Below are 27,001 nucleotides of genomic sequence, written 5' to 3'. Positions count from 1 at the left end.
GGAAGTTAACCTTCTATGTTCACAAGTGGGTGTCATAGATGAAAGGTTAATTTTTTTTTTTTTTTTTTGGAAAGTTGTAGTCAGGCTTTCTTGATAAAAGTAGGGCATCGCTCGAAGCTTGTTCGAAGTGGCGGACAGCGGGTTTCCGAGTAAAGTTGGAAATCTGTGGTGTTTGGGATGCACCCAGATATTAAAACATTCAAGCATCGATTAAGATATTTTTTAATCAAAAGATACAAAGGTTAATTAGTTAGGGCTGAAAGAACGTCGATGACAGAATTTTGATAATATGTATATATGTATATTTGTCCTTTTATTATGTAAATAAAGAATATCAATCCTACCAGTTATATATACTTAATTTAGAAAAATCTCAGAGAAAATCCTACAACCTTAGTTTGATAGATTAAAATTAGATTACAGCTGAAACCTTCGGTTGTAGGAGAAGAAGAGGATTAAGACAATTAATTTAATTATTAAAGGTAAGATAAGAGCAATGCTTTATGAGAGAAGCATTATACTTAATTATGTATGGGTCTGTTACACGCTATGCATTTGAGGTTATGAAGAAGAACAGGTAAAACCGCATAACAAATTACTGTAAAGTTCATAATGAAGATGGTGACGAATTGTGCAAGTGTAATGCGTGATAATAACTACAGAAGGGAATAAGCGTAGCTGGTAAAATGAAAGTAAGCGAAAACTTATAGTTTAATGCATTATGTTATATCCATGGACTAAAGAAGGTAAATGGTTACAGAATAGTGAATTGCTACGATTAGGATCTAATTTCTGGAACAAGAATATGCAAGAAAATGAATATACTCTAAGAAAGAGGAAAAATGTCGACATGATATTGTCCATCATAACCCTACTTGTCCAGAGATTAAGCTTGGGGCTATTTGCATCAAGGAAGAAAGTTATAACACAGAGCCACAGTACTTTCCTCGTAGCGGACGCAAGATAATTGACATCGAGTGAGTTTAGCTCCATTAAATTGGAACGCCACCACCCCATAATTCATTGTTTTATATTTAATCGTTTTGCACCCATTTTGCACCGTTTTGCACCTTGATTAAAAAATTTTGTACCCTTTGCATTACTGAGAAATTCAAATTTCAAAATGGTGGTCTAAATTAATGGTATTTCAGCCACTAATTTTTTTTCAAGATTTAACAGTACCATTATCATCTCGTTCTTTTGCACCCTTTTTCAAAAATTTTGTACCATCACCGTAACCAAGAAAATAACATTTCAAAAATTCAAAATTCAAAATACGAAATTTTCCACAGAAGCGAAGCCTGCCATAAGGTAGAGTACGTTTTGCACCCTCGGAAAATACCAATATTTCATTTTGTACTCTCACAGTTACCGAGAAATTTTTAATTCAAAATGCCGAATTACAATTAACTTGGAACGCCACCAGCTCGTTTGGTAGAACTAAGAACACTAGCGTCTTCCACAAATTTTCCACGCTCAGAAAATTTCAATATTTCATTTTGTACCCTCACAGTTAATGAGAAATTTCGAATTCAAAATGCCGATTACTATAAATTTGGAACGCCATTATTTCGTACTGAAGAATTAGAAACACCAGCTTCTTCTACGAATTTTGTACCCTCAGAAAATGTCAATATTTCAATTTGTGAGCTCACAGTTAATGAGAAATTCCGAATTCAAAATGCCGAATTAGCATTAGCTTGGAACGCAAATAATTCGTATTGTAAAATTAGGAACACTATCGTCTTTTATGATTTTTGCACCTTCAGAAAATGTCTATATATGATATTGTACTCTCAGAATTAACGAGAAATTCCAAATTCAAAACGTTTAATATTTTTTCCTTGTCCCGTCGTCGCCTACGTGATTTCTACAATGCGCCTTCTTTGTCGCTATTATTTTAGGAACAGGTATATTTATGGAATAACAATAATAATTTTACCTACATTGAATTTAAACTGATGCTCATCCTGAATAGAATCTGGCATTTATTTCTGACGGTGGCTTCTATACAATCATTCATCGTATGTGGAACTTCATCTTAAAAATTAATTCTCAATGTTCTGCATGCTTTGTTTGAATACATCGAATTTCGTGTTATATCAAAATTAAATTATCTGTTTTCATCACATCATCATCTTGTCTCAACTCTTTTATGATACAGAACCAGATTTGGGGATAACATATGCATATGCCCCCAGATCACATTTCGCACAACGTTATCTAGACCCAAAAATTTACACTGTTTTCTGTTTTTCTTTCTACAGTAATGCTAAGAAGCGGTAACAAACAAAACAGGGGGAATAAGTAATGGACATAAAGAAAATATTTTAAGGACAACAATTAATCTATAAGGACAAACAAATAATTACGGTAAATGCAACAGTGAGTAACTTTGAACACAATTTTATTTGTCCTTATTTTTTCGGTTATAAAAATCGCATTTAGAATAAAATTTATTACACAATAGGCAGATACCCTCACCTCTCTTCGATGTGTATTAAGAGCGCTAAGAACGTCGAGTGGAATTTTGATTTTGTCAATGTTGTGATAGGCTATGGTTTCCATACACCCATGCAATAACCAAGGGTTAGAGTCTCAATAAAAATATTAACAAAAAGTTTTTTTTTTTTTTTTTTTTTTTTTTTTTTTTAGATCTAAACCTCTCCACAGGGTATACATATTTCCATAGCAAGAGTTCAAAGTATGCGTTTCGCGTCTGAAAGTGAAGCAAAATAGACTTTTGCATACTTTTTGGACAGGTTAACACGATTGCTCCCTTTTCAATAATTTTTATTTTTTAGCATCATTTCCATTTTTTAAAATTCTCCAGCAATTTTCTCCTCACCTTTTTATCTTATTTTACAAAGGAAGTGGGAATAGGAATGAACTGTTTTCACTCTTGAACAGAGGCTAAAATTCCTTGTTTTACTTTATGCAACAGATTAAATGTTGGTCGCAATTTGTTCAAATGTAACCCAAAGTAAAGTTGTTTTGTGTTATTTTATTTACTATTGTTGAATATGGAATGTTAATATAATGTATTTGCACAAAAATAATAATATATTATCAGCACTTTGATTATGTTTTCCTATATCGTTTCATTATTTTACCCCTCTCATTTCTGACTATAAATTTTCACATTAATGTCAACTATTTACTGCTAATAATGATATGATTTAGATCATCAGTATATTTGTTCACATTTTAACAATTTATAATGAACTATCCTATTATTAAATATTTCCGGAGGTGTCTACGATTACCTGTTAGCACAGTTTAATTTATTATTCATTACTAAACTATCCTATTGCTGTAATATGTTATTTTACTGTATTCTAACCGTTAGTTTCGGCATGTTGAATCATGATTCATCGTTAACTGTGAGGATACCAAACAAAATGTCAGCATTTTCTGACGGAACAGAAATCATTGAAAACGCCTCTGTTATTAATTCTTCAAAACGTGTTCGTAGCGTTCCCAGCTAATGGTAATTCGGCATTTTGATTTTAAAATCTCTCATTACTTGTGAGGGAATAAAATGAAATAACCACACTTTCTAAGAGTGCAAAACTCACAGAAGACGCTGGTGTTCTCAATTCTTCATTACGGAATAGTGCCGTTCCAAGCTAATGGTAATTCGGCGTTTTGAATTTAAAATTTCTCATTACTGTAAGGGCAAAAATGAAATATCGACATATTATGAGAGTACGAAAGTCATAGAACACGTTGTTGTTATTTCATATTACAAATTACTTAAGTTCCAAGTTAATGATAATTCGGCATTTTGAAATCGGAATTTCTCAACGAAATATCGACATTTTCTGAGTGTGCTAAACTCGTAGAAGAAGCTAATGTTGTTAATTGTTCGAAACGAGTTGGTGGCGTTCCAAGTTAATGCTAATTCGACACTTTGAATTTGGAATTTCTCATTAACTATCAGCGTACAAAATGAAATATCGACATTTTCTAAGGGTGCAAAACTTGTAGAAGATGCTGGTGTTATTAATTCTTCCATACGAATTAGTGGCGTTCCAAGTTAATCATAATACGACATTTTCATTTCTGAATTTCTGCGAGGGCACAAAATGAAATATTAACATTTTCTAAGGGTGTAAAAATCGTGGAAGACGCTGTTTTTAATTCTTCGATGTGAGTGGTTAGAGTTCTAAATTAACGGTAATACGCATTTTGAATATGAAATTTCCAAGTTGGTAGCTTTCCAAGTTAATAGTAATTCGGCACTTTGAATTTGAAATATCTCATTAACTGTGAGGATACAAAATGGAATATCAACATTTTCTGAGGATGCAAAACTCGTAGAAGACGATGATGTTCTTAATTTTTCAATGCCAATTATTGGCGTTCGAATTTAATGCTAATTCGGCATTTCGAATATGAAATTGCTCATTAACTGTGAGGGTACAAAATGAAATATCAACATTTTCTGAGAGTGCAAAACTTGTAGAAGATGCTGGTGTTCTTAATTATTCAATACGAATTAGTGGCGTCCAAGGTAATGGTAATTCGGCATTTTGACTTCGGAATTTCGCATTAACTGTGACTTTACAAAACGAAATATCGACATTTTCTGAGGGTGCAATACTCGTAGAAGACACTGATGTTCTTAATTATTCAGTTCGAAATAGTGGCGTTCCAAGTTAATGGTAATTCGACATTTTGACTTCGGAATATCTCATTAACTGTAAGTTTACAAAAAGAAATAAGGACATTTTCTGAGGGTGCAAAACTCGTAGAAGACACTGGTGTCCTTAATTCTTCAGTACGAAATAGAGGTCTTCCAAGTTAATGGTAATTCGGCATTTTGAATTTGAAATTTCTAGGTAACTGTGAGAGTAAAATGAAATATTGGAATTTTCCGACCATGCGAAACGTACTCTACCTTATGGAAGGTTGAAACTTAAATTTCGCTTGTGCGGCAAATTTCGAATTTTTAATTTTGAAATGTTATTTTCTCGTTTAGGTTTATGATACAAAATTTTTGAAAAAGGGTGCAAAACGGTAAAAATCAAAGAGTTGATAATGGTATTGTTAAATCTTGAAAATGAGTTAGTGGCTGAAATACCATTAACTTGGAACACCATTTTGAATTTTGAATTTCTCAGAAATGGTGAGGGTACATTTTTTAAAAAAAATTAAGGTGCAAAATGGTTTAAAATGGGTGAAAAACGATGAGATATAAAACAATGAATTTTGGGATGACGGCGTTCCAAGTTAATGGAGCTGAGAAGTTTCTATAAACTTATACGGAAACAAAACACTACATAATAGAAAAGCCAGAAATAGTAGAGTTAAGGAATTAGGATTAGTAGTAGGAATTAAATTTCTGGGCTCTCAGCATCTAAGTCCATTTATCCCGTCACATAAATGAGAGAACTTGGAATACCGAGAAAGCTAATTAGATTAATTAAGATATGTTTAAGTGAATCCCAAAGTAAAGTCCGGGTAGGAAAATTTTTGTCCACGAGCTTCCACGTCGAAAATGGCCTGCAACAAGGAGATGCGTTGTCGCCATTATTATTTAACTTTGTGCTGGAATACGCTATAAGGAAAATCAAAGATAGCAACCAGGGCCTAGAGTTGAACGGCATTCACCAGGTTATGGCATATGCTGATGATGTAAATTTAATAGGGGAGGATAGGAGAACAGTAGAAATAAATGCAGAGATCTTATTAAACGCTTGCAGGGACATGGGTTTAGAAGTAAATGCAGAGAAAACTAAATACATGGAAGTACGTCGGGACCGTAATACGGCAAATTGTGGAGGCGTTAAAATATTAAATAATGCTTTTGATAAAGTGGATACTTTCAAATATTTAGGATCAATGTTAACAGACGAAAATCATATTCACGAAGAAATTAAATGTCGACTAAAAGCAGGGAATTCGTGTTACTACTCGGTTCAAAATCTCTTGTCGTCGCGAATTCTGTCGAGGAATTTGAAGCTTAAAATATATAAAACGATAATCATGCCTGTTGTTCTGTATGGTTGCGAAACATGGTCGCTTACTCTGAGGGAAGAACATAGACTGAAAGTATTTGAGAACAGGATCCTGAGAAGAATATTCGGACCCAAGAGGAACGAGAATGGGGAATGGCGGAAGCTCCATAACGAGGAACTACATAGTTTATACGGTTTACCCAACATTGTTAGGGTCGTCAAGTCTAGGAGGCTTAGGTGGGCAGGTCATGTAGCTAGAATGGAAGAAAGTAGAAACGCTTTCAAAGTCTTGACTGGTAGACCCATAGGAAAACGACCATTAGGAAGACCTAGGCGCAGATGGGAGGATAATATTAAGATGGATCTCGCAGAGATAGGAATACAAAGTAGAAACTGGATGCAATCAGCTAAGGATAGAAGTCAGTGGAGAGCTTTTGTGAACGCGGCACTGAACCTCCGGGTTCCATAGGCCATAGAGTTAGTTAGTTAGTTAGTCATAAATGAGAGATTACTTCAATCGGCGAGCACACTACGTATCTGATGAACAAGAAGGAAGGAAGTGGCCTGGGACCATTATATTAGGTATCAACCTGACATTTACCTGATGTGAATAGAGAAAACCCAGGAAAACCTCACGCAAGATGGCTGACCTGAAAAAGCTGTTACACTTTTCTACCGAGTTTCCTTACTGACAATTGAACCCGGGACTGCTCGCACCAAAGGCGAGAGCGTGAGCGACCACGCTACGCGGGGCCACGTTAACAAATTAGATACTTCTCGGAAAACATGGGAACGTCAACTTTGGAGGTGAGTAATGCCTAGATGACAATACATAGAAGTGCGGTTGCAGGTTGGTATTAAGCGCTCATCTTAGGTGCTGTGAATTTGTGTACTATGTATATGAATAACTTGAAGAAAGTAGTTATAATTGAGTTTCAAAAATACAGCTTTCGTATCATTTTTGGTACGTAATTTACTGAAAGTATATATATTTTTTTCTTTCTTCCAGTATGGCTTTGTAAACTACGCTCTTGAGCTACTTGTTCTGAAAACATTTGGAGAGGAGACGTGGGAGAAAATAAAGTAAGTATATTTTCATCAACAACAGGTATGTCACTGTCTGAGAAATTTTCTAAATATTTTCAATAGCTTTCTTATAAATGAGAGTAATGTAAACTGTACTTTTTTGCTTCAAGAGTTCCCACTCTGATTTACGTTACTAATATTTAGTTTTTTAAATAAAGGAGTGATCTAAGGTTCGCATGTAAAGAATATTTTGTTTCTGTTTTAACGCTACATATAAAGTATCTAACGAGAAATGCTTCTCTCTCATTTTCATAGATGGTTAACCTTTACGAGAATTAACCTTCTCATCTTCCCCAAAATTTCCTGATAATCCAACTAAGTTATTTCGCAGCAATGGGCCTAAACGTCAAAGAATTTTCAACTTGAGAATACGAAATTTATTTAATGTTTGGTTTTAGGAGCCAAAATATAGACTCTTGTAAACACATTACTAAAATAAAAAAATAAGAATTGTAAGTAATTCGAATTTTCGGTTGGAAGTACACGGCAAGTTTGACGCTCAAAACCTGAAATGGAAAGGCATTAAAGTTTCCTCGCAGTGTACTTTCGAGCTGTGTTCTGCATTCACCATCAATTGTACACTGAATATAAAATTCGTGCTAAGTGGCAAAACGAAAATATTGAGTAAACAGCCTAGATGTTATTTCAGAGCTGATGGAACATATAGGCGCGCGCATTGTTTTGAGTATTATTTGAACTACTTCCACAGTGAATACTAGATAGCCAGTTTTTCACTGAGCAGAGGTAGGCACATTTTTACATTAAACCGTACGTTTCCGTTTTTGATACTTAGTACGGATTCTATAGTCAGTTTACAATTCTTGTAAAATCATAACACGGATGTTAGTTGTACTGGTACAGAGGATTGATTGGCTTGTTGCCGTCCCATTTAGTAATGCTGCTGTCACCTGCATAATTGAGTGGGAATGACAAAGCCGGAATATTTTTCACTGTACTACTTCAACTTATGTGTCACGTTGATGCTAGCGAAATGCCACTGAATGTGAAAGGATATTGGAAAGTATATATCATGGCTCTTTTGCAATCATTTTTTGTACATCCTAATAGTGAATAATTGTAACGAAAATAATCATGCATGTACTTACAAATACACCATATATGTACCTTAAACCATATAGGAGTCTAAACCCGACTACAGAACATACATCTTTCAGTAAAAATACTCCGAAAAATTACAGTTTATCCAACAATCGCTTACTTAAAAAAGAAAAAAAAGAAAGATTGTGCAATAGAACAAAATTATTTGTTTGATACTGTAGCAATACTACTACTACCTAGAAAGGAGACCAGGTCTTGATTTTCGCATGTTGGCAGCACATAACGCGAAAACGAATTAGGTATTTCACATTAGGAAAGTAACTCATATTTGACACATTAACCTATATACGTAGGATGGAGCCAGGAGTTCCCCTAGCGAAAAGTGTGTGCACTGCAACTTTTCCTAAAATTTGCCCAAGATTATAGACACACGAAAGTAGAGTTTCTGATAACAATTTAAAATATATAGTGTACAGAGGCTTGACCCTCAAAATAAGTTTCCCCTAATGTCTTACGCTGTTCGGTTACACTACGCTGGCTTTCATAGGGTCATCGCATTCCCTCGTAATATACGAATAATACATTATTTTAATATTTGTTATTTGCATTTGCGAATAAATATCGAAATATGTGTTATGCCAATTTGTTTGCGTAAGTGAATAACCATTTGAAAACTATTCTAATAATTTTAATTACTCTAGTTTTAACTAGGGCGTCTTCTAAAAAGTTAATATATTTCATTCAATCAAACATTTTTTGTACGTTTCATATATCGAGAACTACATATAATGCATTCAAAGCAAAACAATCACTTAATCAGTATAATGTGCTTATTCCGTAAAAAATACGAAAACTCGATTTAGAGGCTGTTCAAAATGTTTGATACCTCTCATCAAAAAATTCAATATATTTCATTCAATCTAACATTTTCTTATGCGCCCCATTTATGGAGAACTACATATTGTGCAGCCAAACCCACATTACCACTTAACACAGTATGATGTGCTTATTCCGTAAAAAAAAATACGGAAACTCGATTTCGGGGCAGTTTAGAAATTTTGTGTCCTTTGATCCCCCCCCCCCCCAAAAAAAATCCAATACTTTTTCATTCAATCAAATAATTTCTTGTACGTCCCATGTATGGATAACAACCTATAGAGTAGCCAAACCATAACTATCACTTAACTCGTTATGATGTGCTTATTCGTAAAAAGTAAGAAAGCTCGATTTAAAAATGTTATGGCCCTTGATCCAAAAAGCTAATTCTTGACCAAGATCGCAATCTTTTGATCAATATTTTGAATCATTCCTAAAATTCTTGTTAACAAAGAAATCATTGTAGTAAAAGAGCTATTTGCTCTTATTAGATCATTTCCTTTAAAAAAATAAATAAACTTACTAACTTTAGTTTAATTTTCCTGATAGGATTACCTCTAAAATGTAATTACTTCGAAAATTACATTACATACTTACTATAAACAAATGATTAAAACCTAGAATCAATTATACAAACGAAATACTCGTTTCCTGGAAAGCAATATTGTAAGTTTTTATTTAATATATACAGGGAGCGGCAGCGTTCATAGCGTAATTTGACTTGCGTAGTACAATGATGTACTGCATGAATGCGCACCAGCTCGTGCCGCATTCGTGTACTAATGAGCTGCCATTTCGAGTGTGACAGTGATATGGAGCGATGGAGTGTACAACATCGTGTCTTTGCTGTTGAAAGTTATTTCAAGAATAACGACTCTGTTATTGCTACCCAGCCTCTATTTCGGCAATATTTTAACTTGGGACGTCATGGGAAAGTTCCAGATGGATAGACCATTGTGAGGTGGGTACGTGCACTTCGAACAACAGGTTCTGTTTGCAATGGCAAACCGGGAAGAAGTGAAAGAACTGTGCGGACACCAGAAGCCGTGGAAAATGTTCGTGCTGCAATATTGCGTAGCGCAAAAAGATCTGCTCGTCGTCATTCGCAAAACTATGCATATGTACGATCGCTCATTCAGGAGAATATTGCACGAATATCTCTATTTTCACCCATATAAGCTGCAGATTGTTCAGGAAATTAGGCTTCGCGATTGGGTTTCACAAGAAACAATCTGCCTAACCATGCGTGATCACCTTTGCCAAAATCCACAAATGTTGCACACCATCCTAATGTCAGATGAAGCTCATTTCGAGTTATGTGGTTCAGTGAATAAACAGAATATTCGTTATTGTAGTGATGTAAACCCGCATGAACTGCACATCAAGCCCTTGCACAGTTCTCGTGTCACAGTGTGGCGTGTAGTTGCTTCCTTTGGGATTATTGGCCCTTACTTATTTGAGGATGACAGCGGTGTGGCTGTAACTGTCGCCAGTGAACGCCACCTAAAGATGCTGCAAGACTCCGTTCTTCCCCAATTAGGTATGGTCGATGTGGATGTGACCAGTTAGGGTTTCAACAAGACGGAGCGACCTCGCATACAGCCAGAATTTGCATGGATTTCTTGCAGCAGACATTCCCAGGTAGAGCAATTTCCCGCTTTTGTGACATTTCCTGGCAGCCTCGCTCACCTCATCTTTCATGTGCAGACTTTTTCCTTTGGGGCTACCTGAAGCAAGAAGTGTTCCGAACACGTTGTGCTATCATTCCTGAGTTGAAGGATCGCATCAGAACTGCCATCGGCAATGTCCCAGGGAATACGTTACACCGAGTTATGGAAAGCTTCCAACGCCGCCTAGATGAATGGGTTGTGCAGAGGGGGCATCATTTGATAGGAATCATATTCAAAAAGTAATCCACGCAATGGACAATGACTTACGCATTAGAAAATGGCATACCTTTAACTATTAATTGACATAAGAGGTAATAAATAAATTACAGTTACTGCTTGATGGTGTGTTTTTAATATCCTACTTTGAACGCCGCCGCACCTTAGTTTATAAATAAATGAAATATGTAGCTAGTGAAATAAAAATTATTAATTATGATTGGGGAAAAAGTAACAAACATTTTACTACAGTAAGGATTTCTTTTCTCGAAAATTACCGTTGAGAATGTAGCATCGAACTTGTAAATTTATTCAGTTTGATGTTCCTATAAATTCATTAATCTTCATATATTATGGGTTAATCATAGTATTGAACTATATCTTACTAATTATATTGTTAGTCTTTATCTTGCTAGTGTAATAATGAAAAGCTTGATGAGGACAAACTTCGGTATCTCTTTCATTTTAATGTTATGTGGTTACCAGGGGCCGGATCTTGTTGATCTAAACTTTTCTCAAAAGTGACCTATAAAATGACACTAACATTCCTGTAAAATGACCCTAAAATTTACAAAATTGACTTTAAACTTGCATTTAAAAAAATTTTACTTCGTTAAACATGGACGTTTTTTGAATATGTATTGGATTTTAAATATCATTTCTGTCATTTTCAAAAGTTTTGTTTCAGTTAGCTGCAGCCCATTGATCAAATGTTGTGTTCAATGATCAGTCCATTGTACTGTATTTTAGTACTGAAAGTGTCAATTCACTCGCGAGTTGAAACTAGGAAGTTCAAGTTCAGTACAAGTTTGAAACTAGAAATCAAATTTCGCAAGTGTAGACTGTATACACGAGAATAACATATAAAAAAAAGTTTAATGAATGCCTTCCAATTTATTTTTAGTAATTTACCTGATCATATCTTATGTGGTCAACAACCCAAACCCATCTGTTTCACCACCTACCAACCCCCACTCCTCGTCAACCAGCTACAGTTTAGTATTCATGAGCTTGTTAGGATTGAAGTTTTCCACCCCAATAATCAGGAAGCAGGGAAAGAGATCATTTAACTTTGTGTTCTTCAAATCCGCAAACAGTGTTCATTTTAAGATTTCTTTATGTAGAAGAAAAAGAGTAAAGAGACCATAAGTGACCTAAAAGTTACTTTAAAATATTAAAAAATGACTTAAAAAACTTCAAAACAGCAAAAAGTGACAAAATTTTGACCATAAAAAGATATATTTTTAGAACCTAGAGTTGATGAATAACGTTTTTATTTCAACTTGCCTTGTCCTATGCGTAATAGAAAAAAGTTGACTTGTCAACAAAATCCGGGCCCTGGTGATTACTGTACACCATTTTCTACACGATAAAAAAGCCCAATTTTATCAAAAAACTACGAATGAGAAATACGTTCAGCGATTTCATTTAATGTACCTCAGAATTTATTACTACGTTACTACCCATTTCGTAATATAAGATTCTCATATATTTGGATTACTTACACAACGTTTCATTAAAAATAATATTCAATATTTCTTCTACAAATTTTACGAATATGTAGTTCCAGATTGTAAATCGGCAACGAGAACAGAAATCCCACTTAATAACGTATTGCTTTACTTATGGGGCACCACTAGCAACAACTGTTGAAAAATTAAATTTTTTTTACTAATTTCCTTCTTATTGTCCCCTCAAAAAGTTTCTGCTGGTTGACATAAACATATTTCACTTGGCATTATTCAAGTGAATCACCAGAAGTAACTGTTAAAAATTTACAATTCTTTTAAGATTTGCCTTTATATATGTCTTCCGGATTGTGACATAAAAGCTACAGTGCAAAAATCACAAGCCAACTGTGTTAAGTGCTCACTAAAAACTACGAATGTTATCGAAAATGGTCAAGGCAGGGTAAAGATGGTGGGTCTGTGCGTTAGCGCTGGGTGCGTCAGCGAGGATAGTGAAAAAGTAGGCTTTGGCAATCATACGGGTTCCAATAGCATTTGCCATGGTTTCATACTATTAATGGTCCACTTGTAAACATAAAATACAAGTTCAGTACACTAGGCAGAAATACTTTGTATACTGCAGGTAAAAATAGCATTTAATAGAGTCATCTTTCATATGCACCCACTTATTTTATCCGTGGGGCCGCGGTGGCTCAGTGGTAGAACGTTCACATCTGGTGCTTGGAGTCCCGGGTTTGATCCCAGCAACCGCCAAGAGAACTTTGTGGTGGACAAACACCGTGTGTGTGGGTTTCCTCGGGGTTCTCCCGTTTCCTCCCACTTTCTTCATTCCATCATTTCATTCACTACTCATCATCACCTCTCCTTTAGCCTCACCGGCATAACCATGGGCCGTAAAAGTCAAAGATTTCATTTCATTTCATTTTTATTTTATCCGTTGTAAAGCACTTGTAATGATTCTGCACTAGTAACCCTTCATTTGTAAACTTAAAATGCAGCTGTATTACTTTGTATGTTATTCTGTCGCCTGTAGAAACGTGTTCCTTATAAAGGGTTAAGTTCCAAAGTTAGTCGTCCGTTTCTAGGAATATTTTTAAAAAATGTCAGGAAGAAATGGGTAATCTGCTTTTTCTTTGTGCCTAGTAGTGTATAAGGAGAGCGAAAGTTGTTTTTATTTTCTTATATAAGCGGAAGGAACTACTTCGCAGAAGGTTACTGCATGGTAGGATTGTGGAAATGTAATGAACATTTGTTTTGTAAAGATGGCTCCTGGATATAAGATAGACCCTAATATTATTACAGTTTGTGAAACAATAAGGTGATAATCAGGAAATATATTAAAAATAAGCAAAAGTCATTATCTTAATAAATCCAAAAATAAATTGTAGAAAATGTGGTAACCAAATAGCTGTAAAGAAACGTGGATAAAACTATAATTTCCTATGTAACCGTAAGTAACATAACCAATATGGCGGAATTGTTCTAGAACACAGGTCCCCCTTCCCATTTAGCTGTAATAAAGACAAAATACAACGTACGTTGTGGGGCTCTAACCCGCCTTCACTCGCTAACGCTCGGTCGGCAATACTTTGTGAATAAAATATTAAACTATTGTACAGAAAGAACCAATTATTACGCTTTTAGCAAAAAGAAACTAGGCGGACGACCAACTTCGGAATAAACGCCCGGGTTAAGTTTAGAGTTACCCCTCCCCTTTTTATAAAAATCAGGAAAATTTACAGGAGAAATGAGGTAAGAAATGATAATTTGAAGTTTTTATTTGATGTTTAGGAATTTAAGTTCGGCAGGAGAGTTATGTTTAATACGAGAAAAGATATGTGGAAGTTAGTACTATTTGCCGGATGCGGAAGCATTGCGGAAGGTTTCAGCTGCATGGTAGTTGTAAAATATGGCGAATATTGCGAACAGGTGTAACGGATGCACAAAAATAATGAAGAAAACCTTCTAAATTTTTGTGAAACACACGGAGTACAGAAGTTAAGTGAAATGTAACAATTTTTTAATACTTTAAGCACTGTTTTTTGTAGGTTGCAAAGTCCAAGGGCAGCATCAGACTGGAGGGGCAACTCTAAACTTAAGCCAAACGCCCTTATAAACATGTCTTTTCAAGCAAAGTACTGAATTTGACATGTAAATTTTCCAAAATGTGCTGCAACAAAAATGCACCAGAACCCTGAATAACTAGCGTCTTTATAAGCTTGTTCACTGCATTTTAACTAACTAAAGTATGTTCCTTCCTCTAACTACATTCTTAACCAAAGGGTTTTAATAACAAATTAATAATAGCTTCATTATTCCGACTACTAAACATAACCTATATGCGCAATGTTAATATATCAATCTGCATATAATAAAGTAAAATTATATCATTGCCTTTATCATGAAGTCTCCTAATATCCTTCAATGGCTGTTTTAATAATATAACCACTTAATTTCCTGGAACTTTCATCCAGAACTTAATACTAATAAAATACAATGCCAAAACTGAATCAAATACGTTTATGATTTTTTCTTCATTGTTTACTTTTCCGGCATGTGTGCTAAATTACTGCACTTTTAGCCAAACTAATTTTATCGTTCTCAATTTAAGGTTTACTTCCTCTTCTTTCTAACATTTTGCTTATGTCAAAACTTCCATTCATTTTCTATACCGGTAGTTAACATCTTTCTTTTCCGTAGTATTTTTCAGCACTTATCTTCATATTACACTTAGAAATAATAATAATAATAATAATAATAATAATAATAATAATAATAATAATAATAATAATAATAATAATAAACTTCACTTTGTCTGTCCCAGAATCTGTCCTTTTTAGTATTTCCAATTGTAGCGGGGGCTCAGTGGCTCAGTGGTAGCCGGTGGCTATAGTCAAGTGGTTTTAGGCGTTTGTCTTCAAGAAAATGAGGCGCAATCCACTGTGGGTTAGAATACCTCTGAAGAGCATGGCCGGGTTTTTAACTGTTCTCGATATTTCTGTGTTCGTTTCCATGTGGTGTTTGGATTTAGCAGAATTTCAGAGAAATGACCATGGACACCAAAATCCCTGTTGGGAAGAACTTTAAAAAGAAAAGTGGTATTTTATTTCAAAACATTTATCTCTGACGCGTAGGGTTCCTGATTCGATCCCTAATCAAGAACGTTTGGGGTGGAACATCGTGTCCGTTGGCTTTTTCAAGTTTCTCCCGTTTCCTCCATTTTCTCATTTCATCCATTCTCCCATCATCATTTACTTGCCTTAATTCTCCCTTAACCTAAAGGGCATAATCTTAGGACGTTAAATTGAAAGATTTTATTTTTCAAATTGAAGACCTGAATTGCATAACATCCCAAGTCCACTCTATTTCTTCGTATTTTGCGTTTTTTTGTTTTTTACGTTAGCATCTATGTTTTAAGGGCTATTCACTTAGATAATACGTAAACCCAAATCAAAACCTTTAAAAAAAATACCAAAAAAATTGAGCTAAACAGAAGTATAATCTTCTTGTCTTTCTTCTAAAATCACAAAACACTCCGGTGGACTTGGGATGTTCTGCAATTCAGATCTTCAATTATAGCATTCTATCAGCTTATATTTCGTTTTCCTATTTTACTTCATCCTATTCTTAGGTTTAATATTTAGTAAATTCCCCTCTTAATTTTTTGATTGCAAATAAACAGGGTTTTAACTTGCATAATTTGAATTATCTAGGAAATAACTTATCTACATTCCACAATACATTAACCTTCTCGTTGGTGACTTCTACTGAATGAAACTTGATATTGACATAGACTGGTATTATTATGAATTTATTCTTTCTTACAATAATTAAAAAAAAGTACATGCAAAGATCCATCACTATCATGAAATGCTACTCGTATGATATTTCGTGTTCTTTGTTCGAACTGCTAAGTACAATATTCGAAGTATGTTTGTCGAGTCTCGAACGAATAAAAATAGTTTTATTTAATGAACGTTCGTCTTCACACGCTCGTCCAAAAGAAGACAAAAATTGAAAAAGTTTTTCCCAAGCTATCGCTTTTTTCCACTGTCTTCTTTCTTGATGTGTGCATAATTGTACTATAAGAACAAATAATTTCCAACAATCTCAAATAAGTATCTAAGGTTATTTTTACTTGTATGTAATATCTTATGCATTTCGTATTAATTTTTATTCTTTGATATCGTGCTGTTATTTTCCCGTGATTCAGTAAACTATGTCAAATTGTGCATGTATGTGTCATAGCAAATTTTAATGTCATAGCAAGTTTTCATCCTGAACGCTGGTTGCGTAGTTAGGAAAGAAATATGAATGAATCGTAATGTGCTGTAAATTATGTTATGCAACAATATCAAAGGTCCTATAGGATATCAATGTCCTTTTGACTGTTCGCGTGTTGTTAGATATCAGTGCAAAACTAGTAAGAAGTGGCAAAGATTTCTAATAGTGTTTTGGGTTATTATTCACAGACAATGACCTCCGATATGGAAGATTTACCTCACAAGAAGATTTATTTTAAATAATGCTGCCTTACGTCCCGTAAAAAACGGGACAGTCCCAATTTTGACCCGAGTGTCCCCGTAAACTTAGTCGGGACAGGCAAATGTCTCGTATTTTTATCCCGTCCCATTTCTGCTATCAATAACACCTTATCGAAAAGTAAAAAGTAAAAAAAATTCTAACATTAGCTGGGAATCCTGTAATTAGTGAATAAACTATTATTTGTAACATGTAACACCTTTAAGCAAATTATTACACCACCATCTCCGATTTGATAGCGAGCAAGCCAATAGACTTAAAGCGCAGAGTTGCAGTTATCCGTCAGCAGTCAAGGGGATCTGCAACCTTTGATTACGTACACAAGCTGAACTGTCGTCGATAATACATTACAAGTGAAGTATTCCGATTTTGTATCAAGAAGAATATTTAAACTGAAGTGCTCGGTTTCTTTCAATTTGAAGGAGAAGTACCCATGCCTGAAAGCAACGAAGTTGAACTATGAAATTCTAATGTCACTTTTCCATTGCACATAGTGGAAACTCTACAACAACAAAAAAGAAGCAAACATAAGAGGGCTTAAAGTGCTTAGTAAATCTACAAGTACAGGGAAGATGAATACCTTTTTTCAGTGGTGTTTTTCTAATTTTTTAACAACTGTATTATATACCTAGGCATCTGATTGCCGGAAACGAAAGTAGACATTCAGACGATTGCGAAAACAGAAATAGCCAATCAGACTTGCTGATGCTCGGTTACTTTTTGGCTTCATTAATAGACTGAAATAACGTGACGTCACATCCGTTTAGTTGCCATGGTAATCGTAGTTTTATTTTCTAAACAACATGACCTACGGACCTAAGTACAAAGCGAAAATAATAACGTATTAACTTCCCGATTGCAAACATTACAGTAAAAGAAACACTTAGGCTTAGGCTTATGTTTTTAAAAAAATCCAATGAATGAAACTACGAAAACAGAAAAATCAAGCAATTAGGTAAATAATATGTTAAAATATGTCAAGCGATGAAAATGAAACGTTTTCCCTGATATCACTGATTTCGTGATTTATACGTTTGGAGGTTACGTTAAGTGTCAAAATATACTATCAATATCACACATTACATTCCAAACGTGTAGGTCTACAGAAATTGTGTTTAAAACTTGGGCTGAATCATTCATAATTGAATGTTTTCTTGTACTGTCACAATATATATTAAAGTAAGTAGGAAACGTAAAGAAAGATCTGATGCATGTTACCGGTAACCGATCAGAAATTGTTCCAGATTGAAAATTCTCAAAACAAATATGGTTACAAGTTTCGTGTCTTTTTTTTTTTTTTTTCTAGCCACTGTAACTATGCACTCATATTTTAAAGGGTAGGTGTAAAATATCTAAATGTGTCAATATCATTAACATTATCTTCAAAGTAGACAATTATTTTTCTTTGAAGACAAATCGTATATTTGTTTATTTTCATTATGCTGACAGCTCATCAGTTTCTGCCTTAGAGTTCTTACATTGTGTATAGGTGTTTTCTGTTCATTGTGCATCACATGGTAATGGCGTTGACGGGTCTAGGAAAATTCGGTGTACGGAAAACTCAGTGTGGGGAAATTTAGGTGTAAGGTAGATTCGATGTAATACATATTGAATATTACCATTTACGATAATTTACGACACTTCATATTGTGAAAACGATAACCATAAAATGTAACGAATAAAATGTTATTACCTATTTCAGGAAAAGCAATTTTTTTCTTTTTTTTCTGCCTTGAGTCCAATACCTCTTGCATGTCTTTTGCGGGGTATTACTATAAACTACTTTTCATCACATAATGAAGCTGACACTTTTTGTCAGAAAATAAAACAATTACAACTATAAGTTCAGAGAATAGTTGTAGGAACAACTAAAAACACCTTTCCTATAGTACATCATAGAACATATACAAGGTGATTCTTTTAAAACTCACGGATTTCATTTGGGTCTAGAATTTCTAACTAAAGTCCGATTTTCATGCGGTTTGTGGCAAATGATCAAGGAACGTTGGGAGATTTATGGAACTATTTTTACTTGTTTAAATTCATTTGGGGTAATATCAGCCACGCCTCTAGAAAAACAGCAAATATTCGTCACTGTACCGAATTGGAATTAGGTGAGGTGCGGTATAGAGATTTAAGTTTCTTCCTTAGATGGCAACCTCGTGACGGTCAATAAGAAACAGGAAACTGGACCGTTGTATTGAGAATTATGTTGTGCTACTGTATCAATATGATCAGGACACAGTTACAATAATGTACTCTTTGGAGCAACGTATTTTATCGTTAGAAAGTTTTTGGAGAACAGGATCTGTTTCTGCTACGCAAAGGGCATTTACATACAACTTTGCCTCACGTTCTGCCCCAGACAGGAACATAATATGGTCGTTAGTGAATAAATTGCAGGAAACAGGATCGCTTCTGAGTAAGACAGGGAAGCATCAGACCCCGCTGTCGAATGTTGTGGAAGATGTCAGTTACCGACTCTTTTAAGTCACCCAAGAAATCTCTCTGTCGTTTGTAGCGAGAAACCGGCTATTCAACATGTGATTTATGTGTGTTACCACTAACACTTAATTTGTATTCCCACTAACACTTAATTTGTATTCTACAATTTCGCTTCAAATATCCAATATCTCATTCCAACTGTAACGTACAATGGCGAATATTTGTTTTTTTTCTTGTGGCCTCTCAATATTACCCCGGATAAATTTAGACAAGTAAACATAGTCCCATAAATCACCCATCCTTCGTTGATGATTTGCAACAAACCGCATGAAGACTTCAGTTAGAAATTCTAGAGCCAAGTGAAATCCGTGAGTTTTGAAAGAATCACCCTGTATATACATATGTAAGAGGCAAAAATATCTTGATCAAAAAAGTCTTAGTAGAATGGGAAATATAAAGCAGGATTGTTTTATCAGATAATAGTTGTACAAATAGTTTACTTGTTCTCCAATCAGACACTTTAGTTTGTTTACCTTAAGTTAAGGTAAACAAGTACTCCAACCCTATTGACTCCTTATTGACTTCTCCAATCAGGCGTAGATACTTTACTTGAGACACTTATTTTTACACCTTTGAGTAACATAAATAAACTATGTCGTTTTTGAAGAATTTACATTTAAATATTTATTTATAAAATAGACATAAAATCGTCAGAACAGTTTTGAAAAATCTACAATTTTCAACTTTACTCGTCCAGTAATCTACATTTTTTTTTTTTTTTGAAGTAGAAAATTCTAGGAGAAATCCTCTAAAACAGTATAAACACTTAAATTTAGATTAAATGTCGATTGGTAGCGATGGTCGCTTCGCTAAATCACACGAGCGGACATTGAAAAACAAATTTCTCGTCATGTAAGGGCAATGAAACGTTAAAATCCGTCGAAATCTAAAATTTAAATTACTTCACGATCACAATGTTTTTCTTTTTTTTTTTTTAAATTTGTTATAGTAGACAGTAAAAGTACGTTCTATACAAAGTTTGAACTTAAAACTAATACGCTCATTTATCCTCAAAGTTGAGTTTTTAATAAATCCTACGGTTTACTACAACGAAGCTATCTTTACACCTAACATTCCCCACACCGAGTTTTCCATACTCCCAATTTTCCTACACCGAGTTTTCTTACACCGTATTTTCCTACACCGAAATTTCCTGCTCCCGGCGTTGACATTATTCATGTAATTTCTATCTTATCAGATTACTTAGAGATGTGGCCGCTGTAAAGGCCAATCTACACCATAAAAGATCTTGTAGCTGTCATAAAAAAAATCTTGAAACCCTACCATAATTCCCCGTGTACACATAGTCTTGATAGGGTCATAAAACATTTCTTCCATCTTGCAAGAAGTTCAACAGTGTCCAACTTTTTGGGCCGTCTTGCTTGCTACCTGCTATCGCCCTCCCGCTGACATAAAAGAAAATCCAGTTGCGCCGCTTCCGAAACAACGGTTTCTTTGGGCTGGAGGGGGAAGAGCCAAAATACACATTTTTACGACTGCCAGGGAAAACAAGTGTCTCTTCTTTTATTAACAGCTCGGTTCCATGAATGTAGGCATCGAAATAATTTAGCTTCCTCACAGATATGAAAATAGCATACTGAATTCAGGATGGTACTGCAAGCTAAATTCTGTAATCATAGCAGCTTTAATCGAAGTTATTATCTTTCACAATTACTAATTTTCATAATAATAATAATAATAATAATAATAATAATAATAATAATAATAATAATGTTTTTTCCGCTAAACTGATTGTCACCAAATAATATTATATATATATATATATATATATATATATATATATATATATATATATATATATATATATATATATATATGATGGATTAAATGGAAATTTGAACCGATGTACATAGTTTTCAGGGTTGTACTTGAGCAGAAATCCTTAGGTTTTGCAATTATTCTAATTATGCCTATATTTTGATTGTAGATAGAAGCTGCGGTGGCTCAGTGGTAGAGCGTTCACCTCCGTTGCTTGGGGTATCTGGTTCGATCCCAGCTCGCGCCGTGTGGACTTTGTGGTGGACAAACACCATGCTCCTGGGTTTTCTCGGGGTTCTCCCGTTTCCTCCCACTCTTTTCATTCCACCATTTCATTCATATCTCATCACCGTCTCCTTTAGCCTAACCGGCATAACCGTGGGACGTAAAACTTAAAGATTTCATTTCATTTTTTCGCAATAATTCTGTAAGAAGAATAACTCTTTCTTTTAGTTTTATCATAAATTTTAGATGTGATTCTACTTGTTCTTCTTGGAAAATTAACTAAATACTATTCTCTTATTAGCAGCGTTATTCACATCTATATCAGTAAAAATGAATGTGATTAAAGAAAAAGAAAAAAAGAAAGAAAGCTAACTGCATAGAAATTGAAAATTGACTGACTTAGTTGCAAGTAAACCGTTTGACATTATAGCTGAAACAAAGATAAAACAAACTTACTTCGGTCTAGTATCAAGTCATTTCAATTGTATCCTTTTCCAGTAGTTCACCTCCAACATGCTAAAGCTCGCAGTCAGGGGCGGCTTTAGGATTTTAATTTTGGGTAGGTCCGCTCCTCGCGTATGGATACATATGCACATTGGATTGATTAACGACAATAGGAAATTACTTTTACAGTAGTTGTTGATGCTGTTTATTAAATAATTATTTACCATTAATAGAAAAAGTGAAAATATATTTACTTTTGATTATATCTTTTAGTGTTTATATATTTTGAGTTTTATATATTTTTGGGTAGCCCCGTGTCTACCCGCTAAAACCGTCACTGCTCGCAGTACGTAAAAGGTTCCACAGTTCACAGCCTCAAGACATGTTTGGCCATATATTAAGCAAACAATGCAAAAGGATGCGTAAGACGGCCCTGATCCCCCATTATCTGACCCTATGATTTGATTGAAACTACAAAAAAACATACAAGTATTTTGATATTGATATTGATATTTTGTATTGCTGCTATTTACATTGGCAATATAAATATGAAAATCAAAGTATATATGATACTATTGCATATAGTATAGAATTATGTGTACACTGAGAAAAATTCGTTATTCGGACAGGGGTTTGTTCTACAAATATATGGAATCCTTACGATTAGTACGGAAATCTGTACGGAGCATACGTTATCCATATACTACAAAGTTACTGCCTTTTTCTCATTTAGACATTATATCATGTCGCTGCAGGGTGTCTGACATCTAACAAACTTCCGTATACTACACATGTATACGTATATTATGTACGTCAGCTATATATTTCATACATCCATCTGTATGTGAGATTCTGACCGCCTATGGACAGTTGTTTCTTTCATCATGAGTGACGTCATTGAACAAAGAACAACTGTCGTTTCCTTGCGAGTCGGTTTATGCATATCGTATCATGGCATGGGAGGTCGTAACACCCCTCATTCTATATCTTCTAGTTCGTGCTGTTAATACTTTACTACGCAACACGCTCTTATTAGTTTATTATAAGCTTCATATATTTACTAACTACCGAACGATATTTGTAGCCTCGGGCATTAAATTGGTGAATAATAATAATAATAATAATAATAATAATAATAATAATAATAATAATAATAATAATAATAATAATAATAATAATAATAATAATAATAATAATAATAAGATGATGATGAGTCATTTACTGAACAAGGTTTGTTTACAACTAAAAAGAACAAAGGAAGGAAACAAAAGCCTGAGTAAGTACAACAGTTATTATAACATCAATTAAATATTCCTTTAATTACCGATTACTTTAGTATAACTCGCTTTAAGTTTAATATATTAGTAACATGTTAACGTGACTTATGGTTGATGATGAGATAGGTGATAATGGTTGAATAAAGTTGGATGCAACAGGAGAATCCCAAGCACACAGTGTTTGTCCACCAAAAGCTCACTTGACAGTGGCTGAAATTGACCTATGGACCAAACGCGTAAGAGTTGAGCGCTCTATTGGGTCCAAGTGCTTTTCGTGAAACACTGTGAAGGAAGGGAATCAATTTTGTGAAGATAGGCGAATAGCACAGGGAGTTGAGGCACCAAATGTGATGGAGGGGGAGTTACTATTAGTCAACTTCACTTAGTTTTACTATGCATGCAGATTCACTAGCTTATCTGACCTACTTTTAAGCGCGTAACGTTCCAGTTTTGGATGTTCGAAATCTGAAAATATCGTGTTGATAGGTTTTCGCCAAAAATACTTTCAATATAGAAAAGTAATTCACGTGAAATATATTTACGACGTTAGAAGGTCCGTGGCATTATTTACATCTCATAGTTTATAAAAGGTATAAATAATACAATGTATATATGTACTGTATGCTGTAGACTTATAACATGAATAAAGGTTTGCAATTTTATTAATAGAGGCCGCGATGGCTCAGTGGTAGAACATTTACCTCTGGTGCATGGGGTTCTTGGTTCGATCCCAACTCGCGCCACGTGAGCTTTCTGGAGGACAAATATCGTGTACATGTTTTTTCTCGGGATTCTCTCGTTTCCTCACACTTTCTTCATTTCACCATTTCATTCATTTCTCTTCATCACTGCCTCTTTTAGCCTAGCCAGCATAACCGTGGGATGTAAAACTTAGAGATTTCTGAAAATTCGATTACGCCGTTTTAGTGTTTTAAGTTCTTCTAATGTCCTTTTAACACGCAACCACCTAGTTATGTTACTGCATGTAAAGTATTGCTTAAATTGGAGCTTTTGTACAGGGCAACTGTAGTTGCTTCCTCTAAAACTGTAGTTGCTTCCTCTATTATTAAATAATGAGTTACATAGCCCTATTTTAGATATCGTATTTGAGACAAGAGATTAAATTTCCAGTAATTCTTTCACAGAAATATTATCATACAGGAAATTTTGTCACGGTTATTTTTCACCTTTGTTGAACTAAATAGAGGCAAAGCATAAGCGTCTTTAAATATAGCCTTAAGCGGCCCATACATGTACACACTTGCATGACCAACATTCATGAAAGATTTGTCTCATGTATGTTGGAAGAATTTTTTGCCCACACACGCACCAACATGCTGTTCAACTTACTAGAAGTTGTTTGAGAAATGTGGAGGACGGAGACCGTGAAGAGTCGAATGGTAAGACAATATGATTGCTACCAACTAGTAGTGACAATCGAGGTCTCTTAATTCTAACTTACATGCCAGTACACAGGAATAAGTGTGAAAATAAAACTAGTTGCAATAATATTTTATTTTAATTACCTGTGGAGATGACTCATCAGGCCCTTCATCACTGCTGTATTCATCTAGGTTGCTTTTGCTTACACGTGTTTCTTCCTAATCCGATAAAAAAATAAAGTTAATCGTAATATCACAGGGGTGTAGCCATGGGGAGGAGGGCGTCGGGGCCAGTCCCCCCAAATGATTTCCTGGACCCCCTAATCGACCAGTTTTTAGAACATCATCGTAAAATTATATTGCTCCAGCCATTTAAATATAACAAAGTTTACAAATAATTAATAATTTACGTTAAATTATACCGATTGAAAAATAATATGGTGTATCTTCTGTGTAAGGAATGACCAAATGCACAGGTTGCTACCACATCTACTACAATCGATTGATCTAGTGCTCCTGTGCGGATCACTTCCAAATTGGTTGAGTTGATTTTGAGTTTAACGTCCCGTTCAGCTGATGTGCTCTCTTCTGTACTTGGAGCGCAACGTATTTATCCTCCTTTTAACAACTATCAAGTGTGGAGTGAGGTCAGTGGCGTAGCGAGCATTACAAGATTGGGGGGGGGCGATGAAACTTGAAATTGCCAAGTCTTGATATATATATATATATATATATATATATATATATATATATCAAGTGTTTCGAAAATCTTAGTCTCACTTTTACCAACCCTGCGGAAAACTTCACAGCAACCTTATTTTCATATTCGCCCCATTCCGTGCCCCATCTGAGATACGAATACGAACAGCCCCCGGTTTCGAGTAAAATTTCACACCTCAACTCAGAATCACTATCATCTCCCACGATGCACAACTGTTAATTTGACAACTTATGGCTAGTTTTGGTAGTCTGCGCCAGTCAGTCCTCACCAGAAATGCGGAGAGTTTTTTCTCTTCTGTCCTCCAGTCTCCTCCCACTTCGATTTCATAATCTCGCACTCTGATGAAAATTATTAAATACCGGCAAGAAAAATACTAATATATAACCTCCCTTTTAGGCGCCCCTCCAACCACAAGCCCGGGGCACGTGCCTCGCTTGCTCCCCCATGAGCTACATAAGTAACATACAATGATTACGTAATGCTTTGACTTATAAATACTATAAAGAAAGGAAGAATTGCAATTTTTGTTTTACTTTCCGAAAGAACCAACTACGTGATTAAATATAAAGTAGGAAAGGCAACATATTTGTATGAAAATGAAGTGAAACACACACCGGTCTATGCTTTCACCCAGCAGACGTATTGTTTGGTCCCCCAAAATGTGACTTTTGGAATCATGCACTTAGGATCATAGCGGAAGAGACAGAACGATTTGACTCATCCATTATAGCTTTCGTCCATTGAACAACATTTCCAGAAACCTACTGTGCCCCCCTGTGCCGTGGCATGGAAAATCAGCGGCCGGGGCGAGAGTATACGACGGCGTGAGTTAGGACAACAGATCATCCGCGAAGCGCAAGAAAATTTTCAAAAATAAACCTTGCTTTTCCTTGATTTTGAACACATTTTATTACTTTTTTCCTTCCATTTTATATGTATGTGCACATATATTTTCCTAACATGAGTAACATTATAGGACCATTTCCTAAAGCAGAAAGAGGATTTAAGTACATACTAGTAGTATTCCAAGTAATCTTTCCTGTCTCTCTTTTTCTTTCATTCTCTTTTTTCATTTTTCTCCCCAATTTTGCGCCCCCTTTCTTCGGAGCCCGGATCTATCGCCCCCCATTATGCAAGGCACTGATGATAGCATTCACAAAACACACTTTTGTTCAGTTCTCCCTACTCGAAAAGCCCTGTAAATAGAAAGTCTTACTGCAAAACAGAACTGAAATAAGCTATTCTTGTCCTCTATATTAATCTGATCACCTTTTGTTTCAAAGCGAAAGGTTTATTCACACACAAAGCATACACGGTTACACAATACAAAGTATATTCACTCTGGTATCAAAATCTACTTCCCTTTGACACTTTACTATTAGAAAAAAACTCTTAAATTTGTCAAATTCACATACTATACATAGTAAAAGGTTTATACTAATAAACCTGCCATGTTTTCTTCATGGGAATACGGGACATCTTAGATCCCCTTCCCCCTAAACTTTCCAACAAAATCCAATAAACTGTACCTCTGGCTATGAATAACAGTATAATAGGCCACGATGGCTCAGTGCTATAGCGTTCACTTCTGGTGCATGGGGTCGTTGGTTCGATCCCAGCTCGCTTCAAGTGAGCTTTGTAGTGGAAAAACACCGTGTGCGTGGGTTTTCTCATTGTTCTCCCGTTTCCTACCACTTTCTTCATTGCACCATTTCATTCATTTCTCATCATCACCATCTCCTTTAGCCTAACCGACATTTATTTTTTCAACAATATAATAGGCGAAA

At 35.0% G+C, this 27,001-nt stretch overlaps 2 protein-coding genes across 2 annotated transcripts in view; one reads left to right on the top strand and one right to left on the bottom strand.

The window, feature by feature from the left end:
- LOC145670250 (uncharacterized) overlaps nt 1-14,869 on the bottom strand; it is a 33,991-nt gene extending 19,122 nt beyond the window's left edge. The window contains exon 1 of the mRNA XM_081738662.1: nt 14,734-14,869. The gene's annotated coding sequence lies outside the window, so the exon portion shown is untranslated. The remainder of the gene's footprint in view (nt 1-14,733) is intronic.
- Gycbeta100B (guanylate cyclase soluble subunit beta-1-like) overlaps nt 1-27,001 on the top strand; it is a 207,036-nt gene that overhangs the window by 53,724 nt on the left and 126,311 nt on the right. The window contains exon 2 of the mRNA XM_081738661.1: nt 6,973-7,046. Within this exon, the coding sequence (XP_081594787.1) occupies nt 6,973-7,046 (74 nt within the window). The remainder of the gene's footprint in view (nt 1-6,972; nt 7,047-27,001) is intronic.

This window comes from Thermobia domestica, chromosome 14 (assembly GCF_964235325.1).
Source record: "Thermobia domestica chromosome 14, izTheDome1.hap1.1, whole genome shotgun sequence".
NCBI classification, from domain to species: Eukaryota; Metazoa; Arthropoda; class Insecta; order Zygentoma; family Lepismatidae; genus Thermobia; species Thermobia domestica.
This window is presented reverse-complemented; position numbering and strand designations above follow the sequence as displayed.